At 50.5% G+C, this 15,316-nt stretch overlaps 1 protein-coding gene across 2 annotated transcripts in view; it reads left to right on the forward strand.

The window, feature by feature from the left end:
- BNC1 (basonuclin 1) overlaps nt 1-15,316 on the forward strand; it is a 31,785-nt gene that overhangs the window by 12,214 nt on the left and 4,255 nt on the right. For both annotated transcript variants that reach the window (XM_043554623.1, XM_043554624.1), the window contains exons 2-4: nt 6,359-6,458; nt 7,838-8,073; nt 10,209-12,037. In XM_043554623.1, the coding sequence (XP_043410558.1) occupies nt 6,359-6,458; nt 7,838-8,073; nt 10,209-12,037 (2,165 nt within the window). The remainder of the gene's footprint in view (nt 1-6,358; nt 6,459-7,837; nt 8,074-10,208; nt 12,038-15,316) is intronic.

Raw genomic sequence — 15,316 nt, forward strand, 5'->3', positions numbered from 1 at the left:
GCTTCACGTCGGGCTCTGTGCTGACAGCTCAGAGCCTGGAACCTGTTTCAGGTTCTGTCTCTCCCTCTGTCTCTGCCCCTCCCCTGCTCATGCTCGCTCTCTCTCTCTCTCTCTCTCTCTCCCTCTCAAAATACATAAACATTTTTAAAAAACAGCGTTCATACATTGGGTTTATGTCCCAATAGGTACAAATCTGTCCCTAAACTAGAAGCTGCTAAAAGCGAATAGTCAGGATAGGTCAGTGGGTCTTGACCGCAGTCTGGAAAGATCTGGGGTTTTCGCAACCGTAAGAGGGACACGCGTTTCTGTGGCATCGGTGGGCAGAGACTGGGGACATAGCAGTCATTCCACAGCACACAGGACAGCCACCGCCACCAAGAATTATTGGACTCAAAATGTCAATAATGCTGAAGTTGAAAAACCCTGAGTCAGATGTCAAGAGATACAGAAAAAGTGAGTTTGAATCTCAGGCTATGAAAGGTGCCTGGAGTTGTTCCGTCTGAAGTTTCATCGTGCTGGGCCTGAGGTAGGATCACCCAGAGTTTCCTGAGGCTTTGCCTGAGTGAGAGCCTTTTAAGCAGAATCTTCAGGAAGGAGAGGAAGTATGTGCTGAAGCACGTCTTTTTTCTCTGATTGGAGCAGGGTCCTACTTTCTGCATCAGTGAATGTGAATTTTCTGTGTATACTTCCAGCATCTTGCCGGCAAAGAATGAATGGCATCTTGAGGGACAGGATCCCCAAATAAGAATTTTTCTGCTTTTAAAAATCCTTTGAGGGGCACCTGGGTGGCTCAGTCCGTTAAGCGTCCGACTTAGGCTCAGGTCACCATCTCGTGGTTTGTGGGTTCGGGCCCTGTGTTGGGCTCTGTGCTGACAGCTCGGAGCCTGGAACCTGCTTTAGATTCTATGTCTCCCTCTCTCTCTGCCCCTCCCCTGCTCATGCTCTGTCTCTCTCCGTCTCTCAAAACTAAAGAAATGTAAAAACAAAACAAAACAGCCCTGTCGATGGGAAGGTAGGTTGTGAAATATTGCAGAGGCTTAGTGCGGAATATGTTGGTAGCTGTGGAGAATACAGATGGCTGCTTCCCTGGTCAGCTGGCGTTCAGAGCCGCAGGGACGTTTGAGAATCCGGACAGCATATTAGGTGGGCTGCAAACAAAAGTAAGGGTGCCTTTCCAGTTCTTGGGACGGTGTATAGCAGGCATTAAACCGGTCTTCATTTTTCTCCTCCCGGTCGAGATAACTATGTAATTACGTGTAATGGAATATAGACGTATGCGTCTGTGTATTTAACACATCCGTTTACATGTATAGGAGTAGAATCTCTGTAGCCAGAAGGTGAAATAATTTCTGGCTCTAAAGCAGTATTTCTCAATCTTCTTGTCATTACTCCCCGTATACCCGAGGAGACTAGATTTTTTATTTTCCTAATTGTGCCCCCCCCCCCGCCCCGCCCACCCAGGGGAGCTTTAGTATTATACCACATTCACGTGTTCTGTTCACGTATGTGTTTCTGTGCTTTATATATATGCCTCCTCCTCCCGAGGCCAGTGTTCACTGCCTCGGGATGGTATCACCCCGGAGGAGAAGGCATATGGATTATTACCGTAAGAGGACGTTGTGATCACAGGGAGTTCTCTGTAGGATGTTGGATGGCTTTACAAAGAGCAAACGTGTTTTCTGTTTTCCGATAGCCTCTGGGAGGGATCGGGTAACGCACTGCTGTGGGCCGTGTACCTCCATCATGAACAGCCCTGTTCCTTCGCCTGAGAAGCTCTTTCTTGTCTGATTGATATGCTCGGGCCCATTGTAATCCAAAGGGAGTCATAGATAACAGTCAAATCAGGGAGATTTTTAACCTGTATTTAAGCCAGCTCACTGATTTTTTTAAAAATCTTATTTTGGGAGTGCCTGGGTGGCTCAGTCGGTTGAGCTTCTGCTCAGGTCATGATCTCCTGGTTTGTGGGTTCGAGAGCCGCGTCGGGCTCTGTGCTGACATCTCAGAGCCTGGAGCCTGCTTCGGATTCCGTGTCTCCCTCTCTCTCCGCACTTCCCCCACTGGTGCACGCGTGCTCTCTCTCTCTCTCTCTCTCTCTCTCTCTCTCTTCAATGTTTATTTTTGAGACTCTCTCTCTTAAATGTTTATTTATTTTTGAGAGAGACAGAGTGCAAGCGGGGGAGGTATAGAGAGACAGAGGGAGACACAGAATCGGAAGCAGGCTCCAGGCTCCGAGCTGTCGGCACAGAGCCCGACGTGGGGCTCAACCTCACGGACCGCGAGATCATGACCTGAGCTGAAGTCGGACGCCCAACCGCCTGAGCCACCCAGGCACCTCTAAAAAAAATTTTTTTAATACAAAAATAAGACTTTATTTTATAGAACACTTTCAGGTTCACAGCAAAATTGAAAGTACAGTGATTTCCCATATAACCCCTGGCCCCGCACATGGACAGCGACCCCCTCCTTATCCACATCCCCCACCGGAGGGTACATTTGTGACAATTGATGAACCCACTTTGACATGTCATTATCACCCAGAGACCACAGTTTACGTTAGAATCCACTCTTGGTGTTGTACCCCCTCTGGGTTCAGGCAAGAGTATAATGACACATATCCGTCATTATAGTATATCGCACGGAGTATTGTCATTGCCCAAATATCCTCCGTGTTCTCCCTGTTCACAGCCCCCTGTACTCACCTAACCCCGGTCAAGCACGGAGCTTTTTACTGCCTCCATAGTTTCACCTTTTCCAGAAGGTTCATGTAGCTGGAATCACATAGTGGGTGGCCTCTTCAGACTGCCTTCTCTCCCTTAGCAATATGTATTTAAGGTTCCTCTGTGTCTCTTCGTGGCTTGATACAACTCGTGTCTTTTTAGCACTGAACAACATTCCGTTGCCTGGATGGACCGTAGTTCACTTATCCATTCACCCCCTGAAGGACGTCTTGGTGCTTCCAAGTTTTGGCAGTGATGACTAAAGCTGCTGTAAAACATCCACGTGCAGGTTTTCGTGTGGACGTATGCTTTCAGCTCCAGGGAACAGAATTTCTGGGTCAGACGGTGAGGGTACGTTTGGCTTGGTAGGAAGCCACCAGACCGTCTTCCAGAGTGGCTGCACCTTTTTGCATTCCCACCAGCAGTGAGTGAGCGTCTCTGTTGCTCTCCTCGTGAGCATCTGGTATTGTCAGTGTTCTGGACTTTGGCCATTCTAATAGGAGTGTAATGGCCTGGTTTCTTCAGTAATATTTTTATTAAGACAATTTACTTACCATAAAATTTACCCTTATAAAGTATACAATGGAGTGGTTCCACTATGTTCCCCAGAGATGTGCAAGCATCACTACTATGTAATTTTAGAACATCTCCTTCACCTTAAAAAAGCAACTTGGCCAAAATTTAAAAAAAAAATTTTTTTTCAATGTTTATTTATTTTTGAGAGAGAGAGAGCATGAGTGGGGGGGGGGGGGGGGCAGAGAGAGAGGGAGACACAGAATCGGAAGCAGGTTCCAGGCTCCGAGCTGTCCGCAGAGAACCCGACACGGGGCTCGAACTCACGAACCGAGATTGTGACCTGAGCCGAAGTCAGACACTCAACCGACTGAGCCACCCAGGCTCCCCATCGCTGGTCAAAATTTAAAACATCTGTGCTTCAAAGAACACCATGAGGGACGTGAAAAGATAATCCACGGGTGGGAGGAAATATTCGCAAATCATAACCTGCTCAGGGACTTGTACCAAGAGTATATAAAGAGCTCTTACAACTCAATACTAAAAGACAACCCAATTGAAAAATGAGCAAAGGATCCGAATAGATGTGTCCCTAGGGAGGATCTACAACTAAATGGGCAATGAGCTGCTGAAAAGATGCTGAATGGCATTAGCCATCAAGGAAATACGAATTAAAACCACAGTAAGAGACTACCTCATACCCAGTGGGATGGCTGTTACAAAAAAAGACAACAAGTGTTGGGGACGTGGAGACATCGGATCCCTCGTACGTCACTGGTGGGGATACAGAGTGGTGCGGCCACTTTGAAAAACCACTTGACAGCTTCGTAAAAAGTTAAGCAGAATTACTACACGGTAACCCAGCAATTCCACTCCTAGGAATGTACCCGGAAGGAATAGAAGTGAATACGTATGTCCACCGTCAAGTTATATGCAGGATTCCTTCTGGGGGTGATGGAGACGTTCCGAAATTAGATCATGATGTTGACACAACTGTGCACGTGCTAGAAATCACACATTTTGCACTCTAAGTGGGTGAATTGTAGAATTCTGTCTCAACTTAAAGCTGTGTTTTGGGGCGCCTGGGTGGCTCGGTCCGTTGAGCGTCCCACTTTGGCTAAGGTCATGATCTCACGGTACGTGGGTTCGAGCCCCCTGTCAGGCTCTGTGCTGACAGCTCAGAACCTGGAGCCTGCTTCGGATTCTGTGTCTCCCTCTCTCTCTGCCCCTCCCCCGCTCATGCTCTGTCTCTCTCTGTCTCAAAAATAAATAAAAACATTAACAAAAAAAAATTGTAATTAAAAAAAAAAGCTATTTTTAAAAAGATCAGAATAGGGGTGACTGGGTGTCTCCATCAGTTAAGCTTCTGACTCTTGATATCAGCTTGGGTCATGATGTCACGATTCATGAGATCGAGCCCCACGTTAGGCTCTTTTGCTGACATCACCGAGCCTGCTTGGGATTCCCTCCCTTCCTCTCTCTCTGCCCCTTCCCCGCTCTCTCTCTCAAAATAAATAAATAAACTTCTAAAAATATATAAAATAAAAAGATGAGCACAAACAAAAAGAATAATATCTCCCCCCCCCCCGCCACCCATTAAACGTCCCTCCCCACGTGCACAGCCCCTGGTAACGTCAGGAGATTGGCCTCATCTTGATATTTCATGTAAATGGAATCCTGCAACCTGTGACGTTTTGTCCTTGGTTTGTTCCACTTAGCATCTTTCCCTGCGTGCTGTAGTACACGGCAGCACCTTGTTCCTTTCCATGGCCTAATAATACTCCATCGTGTACCCATTCATCAGTTGACGGACATTGGGGTTGTCTCTGCTTTTGGGCCACTATAAGTATTATGCTGCTGTGAACATTCGGGCACCAGGTTTTATGTGGGCCTGTCTTTTCATTTCTCTTGGGCATGTGCCTAGGGGTGGGACTGCTGGGTCATATGGGAACCCCGTGTTTAACTTCTGGAAGAACCGTCAGACTGCTTTCCAAAGTGGCTGTACCGTTTCTACAATCCCGGCAGCAACTGATTTTTAAGTGAAGACTAGTTATACACTCCTTACGCTGAGTTTCCCGAGTCCTGGGATGGAGTCTACCCTTCCCTGTCCCCATATGGCACCGCATAGCCCCTCAATTGGAAGATGGAGGAACCCCCCAAATGCACACACGCACTCTCCAGGTTCAGGGCTCTCCGGAATCGTGCGGATTCCGCCCAGCGGCTATTCCCCGGAGCCTCCGTGTCGGGACTCCTGTGAGAGCTTTCTCTCTTTAGTAATACGTCATATTCTTCAGGCCTCTATCCCCTTTTGAGGAATTCATCTTAGAAATATATGGGAAGCTTGTTCTTAATACTAGAACTTAGCTGACAAGAACCTCCCTGTCTTCTCTTTCAGCCGTGTGTCTGCACACCGGGCACCCCCACACACGCGCAGCACTTGAACGTGCAGCTGGGCGTGTGCACAGGGCTAACGTTAAATCCCTTGCCAGACGGCGAACCCTTGTGTGTGGCCCCGATCTCTGGCTAACAGGCCAGGAGCTTTGCGTACGATCCCTTTGAACCTGAACGACCCTGCGTGAGGGGTGTGCTGGGTCATTCTGCAGCGACACAGCCCAGAGGGTGGAATCAGGGAGTCGTCCTCAGTGTAGTTGGCCACATCGTGTCCACCATCCGGGTGGACTTTTAGCCTCTACCACACGTTGGGGGGTAACCACGTCCACATTTGGATAATTCTCCATTCAGATCACACTCTTTCAGATCATCCAGGGCGGCCCCTGTGTCACCGTCCGGGGCGACTGCTTTGGTCAACATAGAGACTGGCGAAAATAGGACTGTTCACCCCTCCCGTGCTCTTAGTAACAAGCAAGGTGTCCCCTCCCAGCCCGCGCTCTCCTCTTACGGGACTGGTTCCCGGCCCATTGTCGCATGCAGAGCAGCTGGTGACGTGTTCCCCGCCTCCCGGGCCGCTGCTCGTCTTCCCGGGGCACCGCGTACCCGCCTGGGTCTGGGACCCGGCGGGCACACGCTGCTCGGCGAATGTCACTGAATGGAGGACCGACCGCGTGGTGTTCGGCAAAGCCCTGCGTGTGTCACTCACGCTCCCCGTGGGCCTGTGTTCTCTCCCGCAGGCTATCGGCTGCACTCTCAACTGTAGCTGCCAGAGTTTCAAGCCGGGGAAGATCAACCACCGCCAGTGTGAGCAGTGCAGACACGGATGGGTGGCCCACGGTAACTATGTGTCCTCTTCCCGTGGCCTGTCGTGCCCCCTCGGAATAACCTAGAGTGGTTTGGGAACGGCTAACGTTAAATCCCTTCCCAGACGGCGAACCCTTGTGTGTGGCCCCGATCTCTGGCTAACAGGCCAGGAGCTTTGCATACGATCCCTTTGAACCTGAACGACCCCGCGTGAGGGGTGTGCTGGGTCATTCTGCAGCGACAGCAGCTCATGCAACGGCCTCCAGGGTTGCCAGATACAACCCAGAATGCTCAGTTAAATGTGAATTTCAGAGACACAACAACTTAAGCTTAACTGTGTCCCCGTGAGTATTTTTAGTATAAACGTATCCCACTCAGTCACTGTTTATGTGAAATCCACGTTCGTGTGTAGCTGGGCGTCCTGTATTTCAGCTTGCCAAACCCCAGAACCCCACACCAGCCCTGTGCAGCTGGTGAGTACTTGCAACGTGACTGGTGTGGCTGAAGGACTCCATTTCCAGTTTGATTGAATTTAATGAATGAAATAGTTGAATAAGGTAAAAATAATTCAGTAAACTTAAACACGTTAAACACGTTAAAGGTAAAAATAATTCAGTAAAGTTAAAATAAAAGTAAAGTTATTTTTCAGTTTAACTGAAAAATAATTCAGTTAAAGTTAAAAAAGTTAAAGTTAAATAAATTTAAGCAGCCGTGCGTGCCTGATGACTGTCACATTGGACGGCATAGATTTCGGTGGCTTAAATCGGCAGAGCCTGATGACTTGGACGACAAGGCAGAGCCTGATGACAGACGAGGGCACGGACCCAGATCCGTCAGATCTTCACCGGCAGACCCTGTTCTTCCTGATTTTTCTATCTTTTGATTATGCACCTGCTGCATTTGTCTTCACTCCTTGTCCTTGCATCTGTCCTACGTGGGGCTATTTCTTACTCCTTAGGGATGCCACAGGGAAGAAAAAAGAATCTCAAGCCAGGCTGTTTTATTTTAGAAGTTCTTGTGAATAATTTAGAGCCTGATAGCTCTTAAGGTGGTTAATCAAAGGCGCCTACGTGGCTCAGTCGGTTAAGTGTCCAGCTCTTAATTTCGGCTCAGGTCATTATCTCATAGTTCGTGAGTTTGAGCCCCACGTCGGGCTCCATGCTAACAGCACAGAGCCTGCTTGGGATTCTCTCCCTCCCTCTTTCTCTCTGCCCCTCCCCTGCTCACGCACTCTCTCTCTCCCTCAAAATAACTTAAAAAAAAAAAAAAGATTGTTAACATTTGCATATTACTGTTTTTTTCTGTTGGAGCACATACCTGAGAGCTCACACTAGCCTACCACCTTCTGCGTGTTTCTCTTAGCAGTAGGATCTTTACAAATGGACTTTCTTTTCTTCAATTTGATTTTTCAGCTCTAAGCAAGCTGAGGATCCCTCCCGTGTATCCCACAAGCCAGGTGGAGATTGTCCAGTCCAATGTGGTGTTTGACATCAGCAGCCTCATGCTGTACGGGACCCAGGCCATCCCTGTTCGCCTGAAAATCCTACTGGACCGGCTCTTCAGCGTGTTGAAGCAAGATGAGGTTCTCCAGATTCTCCATGCCCTGGACTGGACCCTTCAGGATTATATCCGTGGATATGTGCTACAGGTATGGTCAGCGTGGCCATGGTTCTCCTGGAACGTCGTCTCGAATCCATATTCCAGTAAATGATGGAACCCGGTCGCCTGTAGTGCTCCAGTCGTTGGTGGGCATCATCCCCTTAAATATTTTTCCTGGGGTGCCTGGGTGGCTCAGTTGGTTAAGCATCTGACATCTGACTCTTGGTGTCAGCTCAGGTCACGATCTCATGGTTTCGGGAGTTCGAGCCCATGCTGGGCTCTGCACTGACAGTGTGGAGTCTGCTCGGGATTCTCTGTTCTCTTCCTCTGTCTCTGCCCCTCCCCTGCTCATGCCATCTCTGTCTCTCCCAAAATAAAAAATAATAATAATAAACTTAAAAAAATCTTTTTAAAAATTTTTTCTAATGGCTTAAGCCCCCACCTCGTGTTCTGGGGAAAACGCAGTGCTTTCCCCCAGATACCCGTGAAACTTCCGGACGTGGGAGCAATTACATGTTCTCTGACTCAGATTCCACCGAGCCGGCCCTCCTGCAATGAAGCGTTTGCCCCACGTTACTGTCCCCAAGCCACCTACTGACACAAGGCCCTGCCTGTACCAGATTTTACTGAGGGTGTGGGTGGGGGAGAACGGGAGTTCCAGAACCACACGGCGGACAGTTACGGCTTCATGCTGCCCCACTTCTGGTCTTCCTTCCCGGGCTCCACCCTCCTGGGATGTGTCTGCCTTCCGGCTCCCGCTCGTTCTCTCGCTCCTGGACTCCCTTCCGGCCCCCGCACGTGTTCTCATCTCTCGGCTGTGCCGTGCCCTCCTCCCCTTCTCCCTTTCTGTTATTTTGCAGAGTAGTCTTACCTCCTCCTCGACCAGGTCGTGGAGGTAGGCCTCACGGGTCATATCTGCAAGCAAAGGGCATCTTTCCTGGTACGAACGGTAGCATTTCTCTGACATCTGACACAGCTGCGGCTTTTTTCTTGCTTTGACATCCACACTAGGAAATGTCACAGTTTCCCTGAAACGGACATTGGCTTCAGTCTCCTCCAGGTAGGCCGTGTCATTAACACGAACACTTACAACCATTTATCGACCTGGACCCTCTTCCGGTAAAATCTCACAAGGCAGGTCAATTATCCCCATTTTCCAGCTGAAAAGCCAGAGGCTCCAAGTGCCTCTGAATCGTGGCCAAAGCCACTCAGGTCATACGTGGCCAACCCAGGATTTGAACCCGTTTCTTTCTAACCCTGACACCCACAATATTCCTCTGAAGGCATATTTGCTCACCTTGGTTGCAGGACCCCCAGCAGGCTCAAAGCAACCTTTTATGTAGAGTAGCATTATGATCTTACATTATGACATAGATCAATATTTAATGATCCTAATAATCTTGCTTTCTAGTGTTAGGATTAAAAATATGGAATCAATTACCTTGAACCTCTAGTGCATCAAAAATTTATGATGTTACATCCCTCATCATCTTCAGAACTCTTACATGCATTGTGAAAGATCTCAGTAGGCCATCAAATACATGTTCTGTGATAAAATATTTATTGTAGTTTTGGGAAAAGTTAGGCCTTGCTAGAGTTTGAAAGATCTCCAACACTCCAGTGTAATTAAATCTCTGCTTTGCAGACACGGCCAGTGGATCAATACAGGTTCATTTGCTTTCTGATGTGAGTTGCTTGGGAAGATTATTAAACTCGCAGCAAAATAAATACTTGAGCTGTGCTAGGCCTGATTGCTCTGTCTATACTTTTTAGATAAAGAAGTTACTGTTGTTCAAATGATACATATTTTAATTTTGGGCGGGGGGGGGGGGGATTATTATGCCTAATGCCAGACAACCAATTGGTTTGAAGTAAGATGGAAAATAATCACTTAATTTCCCTTAGGCTTGAGTAATATAATTTTATTTCTCTCTTCTGGACCACCGCTTATAATTGGTGCAGGTTATTTTCTGCACAGAGTCTCTGGCCTAGGAGAGCAGTGTGAGTGGGGGGGGGGGCCGGGCTCCGCGAGCCCCGTGCTCATCCGGGGGGGCGTTTCGTTTTCGTTTTCCAGTGTGCGCCAGGGCGCCCTGCGGTGCTCGTGGGGGCCCTGACCGCGTGACTCCTTCTAGAGAAGAAGGCAAGGAGCAGTAAAATTGATTGCGCTTTTTAATTCCGGCTTAGGATGCGTCGGGAAAGGTGCTGGATCACTGGAGCATCATGACCAGCGAGGAGGAGGTGGCCACCTTGCAGCAGTTCCTTCGTTTTGGGGAGACCAAGTCCATCGTGGAGCTCATGGCAATTCAGGAGAAAGAAGAGCGGTCCGTCGTCATCCCGCCGTCCACGGCGAACGTGGACATCAGGGCCTTCATCGAGAGCTGCAGCCACAGGGGTGCCGGCCTCCCCGCTCCTGTGGACAAGGGGAACCCCAGCAGCCTGCACCCCTTTGAGAACCTCATCAACAACATGACCTTCATGCTGCCTTTCCAGTTCTTCAACCCTGTGCCTCCCACACTCGTAGGGTCCCTGCCCGAGCAGTACGTGCTGGAGCAGGGTCAGGACCAAAGTCAGGACCCCAAGCAGGACATCCACGGACCCTTCCCCGGCAGTGGCTTCGTGACCTCCAGCTCCACACCATTTCAGGTGGAAAGAGAGCAGTGTCTAAACTGCCCGGATCCGGTGACGAAAAAGGAAGACAACGCCCGTCTGAGTGACTCCAGCCCGTACAACATCGTCACGAAGCTCGAAAGGACACAGCTGTCCCCCGAGGCCAAAGCGAAGCCCGAGAGGACCAGCCTGGGCGCGAAGAAGGGCCGGGTGTTCTGCACGGCCTGTGAGAAGACCTTCTACGACAAGGGCACGCTCAAGATCCACTACAACGCCGTCCACCTGAAGATCAAGCACAAGTGCACCATCGAGGGCTGTAACATGGTCTTCAGCTCCCTCAGGAGCCGGAACCGCCACAGCGCCAACCCCAACCCCCGGCTGCACATGCCCATGAACAGGAACAACAGGGACAAAGACCTGCGCGGCAGCCTGAACCTGGCCGCCTCGGACGGCTATGAACGCCCGGCCTTCACGGTGAGCTCTGCCGACTACAGGCCCCTGGCCGGCTTCGGTGCGGGGGAGGCTTCCGGGGGCCAGCCGGCCTTCCCCAGCCTTGGGCAAAACGGGGTGCTTTTCCCCAACCTAAAGACGGTCCAGCCGGTCCTGCCTTTCTACCGCAGCCCGGCCACTCCGGCCGAGCTGGCGAACACGCCCGGGGTGCTGCCTTCTCTGCCTCTCCTGTCCTCTTCCATCCCGGAACAGCTGGTGTCGAACGAGGGGCCGCTTGACGCCCTTCCCAAGAAGAAATCCCGGAAGTCCAGTATGCCCATCAAAATCGAGAAGGAGACCGTGGGAATCGCCAACGAGAAGAGGCAGGCGCTCAGCTCGGATGAAGACGTGCCCCCGCGGGTGGCCCGCGGGGACGAGCCGGAGGCCTGCAGTCCTCAGTCGGACAGAGCCCCCGGGGACCAGGACACGCAGTCAGGAGGAGAGACGGGCTGCCGCGGAGACTCGGGGATGAAGGCCGGCGGAGCCATCAGCAGAAGCCCCGAGCAGGCCCCGCAGCGCACCGAGAGCGAGGCTAAGCAGGAGCCCGCGGTGCCGAGGGGGCCGGACGACGGCGGCCGTGAGCTTCACCTCACACCCGGGACGGAGCCCTGCGTGCCCTTTCCGGACTACATCAGACTGCAGCAGCACCTGCTGGCCGGCGGGCTCTTGGGCGCTCTGTCCAGCAGAGGGATGGCTTTTCCTTGTTTCGAAGAGTCTAAAGAGCCAGACGTCGCGGGTCAGCGTGCCCTCGGCCGGCGGAAGGAAGAACACCGCTTCCAGTGCGACGTCTGCAAGAAGACCTTTAAGAACGCCTGCGGCGTGAAAATGCACCACAAGAACATGCACGCCAGGGAAACCCACGTGTGCACAGTGGAAGGTTGTAACGCCACCTTCCCCTCGCGCAGGAGCAGAGACAGGTAAGACACCCGTGGGTCATCGTGTCTCCCAAGGCACCGATTCTTAAACTCTACAATGCGTCTGAGTCACCTAGACACACATACTTCTGAGCCCTGCCTGTTGAATTTCTGCTTCAGCAGGTCAGGAGACGGTGAGGGGGGGGGAGGCCCGAGAGTTTGCATTTCTGAGTTCCCAGGGGATTACCGCTCCTGCTGTTCCAGGGACCACGGTTTGAGAAACACTGTTCTACGGATCCGCATTCCCGAATTCTCAGTTCCAAATCTAAACGCCCTTGGCCACAAAACCTGATCTGAAATGACACGAGCCTGTTGCTAATCTTATTTTTTTTTTAATCTCCCTACGCGTGGATTTTCTTATTCTATGTTCCATGCAGAAATACTAATGGATTCATTATGGGGACATGAACAAAATATTACAGTGTATGCAATGATTCTGCCTTTCTAAAGTCTAAGCAACTCTGAATGCAGAAACACATCTGGCCCAAAGGGTTGGGGGTAAGGAATCGTGAGCTGGTCTCACATGAGGCAGTGGTGGGGAGGGGCGTTACAATCCTCAGTGTAACTTCCCCCAAACTTGTCTGCTTTTCATTTTATGATATGAAGCCCACCGGATGAAATACTTTCTCTTATGTCTATTTAACCAGCTACGTTCAAAAAAAAGAATAGCTGCTTGATCGAAGGTTTTTAAATTATTTTTTTCGGTTTCTTTATTTTGAGAGAGGGAGGGCACGCAGCGGTGGGGAAGGGGCAGACAGAGAGGGAGAGAGAGAACCCCAAGCGACACGGGGCTCGATTGAAGTCGTGAACCGTGAGATCATGACCCGAGCCGAAATCAAGGGTCTGACACTTCACCGACTGAGCCACCAGGCACCCTGAAGATTTTTTAATCATTAAGATATCAAAGAACAAAGACACTTAGCAGGTTCCTTCGGGGTTTGTGATGTTGGTTGAAAAGCGAGAGTCACTGGGTACTGGGTGTTGTGAGGCACAACACAGCGTCAACCTGTTTGCAAAGCGCCCAGGTACAGAGCGCCTCTCGTCACTCCGGGACACAGCACAGGCATTGCTGCCTCGTGTGTGCTTTTCTTCGGGAACTTGAGTCCCATAACCACCCCTCGGGCCACCTTCCTCCCCAGCCTGTGAAGGGAAGCTTGTGCGTAACCAGGAGGTGACCCCAGGAGGCTTTAAGGAAAAGACTAGCTCTCTGATGAAATGCCATACGATCAATGCTAGAGAGTTCGCAGAATATTAACCATGTTGCATTTGCTCAGACAAGCCTGACTTGAAGCAATTCAGCATCCCCGCTAGCTACCTTCGTCCAAAGCGTAACACCTGATTTCCTGAAGAGGGGGAAGGTACAGGTACTGCCCACACGTTCCTGGAGCGGGCTCATAAGAACATACTCGCCTGGAGCGAGGGGAAGAGAGCAAGGGTGGTAGGAGTTAAAATTCCTGTTTTCTCTCGCTGGCGTGTTGAACCAAACCACCAGGATCCCCTGACTGGAGAGCGTGCCCTTTTTCTTCATCCTCCAACAGGAGGCTTTGTTCATGACAAGGCTGTTGTGTTGTATTGAAGAAGAGATAGCTCTATCAGGCAGATTATCCTTGATATTTATGACAGCGTTCTGGCCCACAGCGCCCACCAAATTAGAAGGCCCCCTCCCCCACCACGGGAACGCATCTTGAATTCTAAATTTCAACTCCTGATTTTAGTGGTCTAGAACTAGGAAGGCATTTTGCCTAGAATCTGATTAAAATGGCACATTTTCTCTCATTTTTTTAATGTTTGTTTATTTATTTTGAGAGAGAGTGAGAGAGCGAGCGGAGGGGAGGGTCAGACAGAGAGGGAGAGAGAGAGAGAGAGAGAGAGAGGGAGGGAGAGGGAGAGAGACCCAAGCGGGCTCCACACTGTCAGTGCAGAGGCTGATGCGGGCTCGATCTCACACACCGTGGGATCATGACCCGAGCCAAAATCAAGAGCTGGACGTTTAAATGACTGAGCCACTCGGGAGCCCCCGAAGTGGCACCATTTTAAAAGGAGCTTTGTGGGCAGGCCTGGGGCCACCCCCCTCTTCTGGGGGTCAGAGATGAGAACTCTGTTGTCAGGATGATTTTCTTCCCTTCTTAGAGCCACTGCCAGCAGCAGTCACTAGGGTCCCTCAGAAAGGGACTATAATAGCACCCTAGATGCTTCTTTAGCCAAGTGTGTGTGTGTGTGTGTGTGTGTGTGTGTGTGTGTGTGTGTGTATGTATTCAAGAACCTTCTGTCAGGTGCTGTGGACACAGTCACTGCTCACAAAGGCCCGCGGAGGAGACAGACCAGTAAATAGGCAATTTCAGCTGAATGTGGTGCCCGCTATCATGTGAGAGATACAGGCTGCTGTGGGCACATAGTGGAGGTACCTACTGGCCTCTGAGAAGTTAGGGAAAGCTTCCTGGAAGAAGGGGCATGACTAAAGCAGCAGCTCTCAGTCGGTTTGGTCTCAGAACCCCTTCACAAATTCTTAAAACCTGAGGGCCCTCAAGAGCCCTCGGTTGGGTGGTCTAGTTGGGTTTATAAGTATCAGTGTTTACTGCATTAGAGATTAAAACTGAAAAAAAAAATCAATATTTCATCCCTTAAAGTAATACACATAGCATTTAATGAAAAATAAGCCCGTTTTCCAAAACAAAAGCTCAGTGAGAAGACTGGTTTTGTTTTTACGTTTCTGCAAATCTCTGCAACGTCTGGCTTAGCAGAAAATAGCTGCCTTCTTACATCAGCTTCTGCGTTCAACCTGTTCCAAGACCGCATGTCACGTAGCCCCCGGAAAACCACAGTACGCTCGGGAAGGGACGACAGTGGAAAAGACAAATCATGTCATCACAGATCATGTCTTCGTGTCCCTATGAAATGAGTTTTGACTTCAGGGTACCCCTGAAAGGGTCTCACGACCACTAGGGGTGCCCAGACCACACTTTGAGAACCACTAGTCTACGGAGGCAGAAACCGGGGAGGACGAGGGAGGAGGATAGGGATGGAAGTGTCAGGGAAGACACGCACGCACGCGTGCACGCACACAGCCAGCAGGCACAGCATTAGCAATCCTGGAAGCAGGAAGCCAGTGGGTTTTGCGTTTGTGGTAGTGACTGGTTTAAGGGCACGTGGCACCCCGGGAAGGCTTAACAAGCAGGTTGGAGGATCCCACACGTTCACTCTCGGTGTTCCTGGGGGTGCTCAGGCTGACAGCTTGGCCTCGTCACGGCGGGGACCTTCCCGTGCAAAGTTCCAGCGAGCGTG

This window comes from Prionailurus bengalensis, chromosome B3 (assembly GCF_016509475.1).
Source record: "Prionailurus bengalensis isolate Pbe53 chromosome B3, Fcat_Pben_1.1_paternal_pri, whole genome shotgun sequence".
NCBI lineage: Eukaryota > Metazoa > Chordata > Mammalia > Carnivora > Felidae > Prionailurus > Prionailurus bengalensis.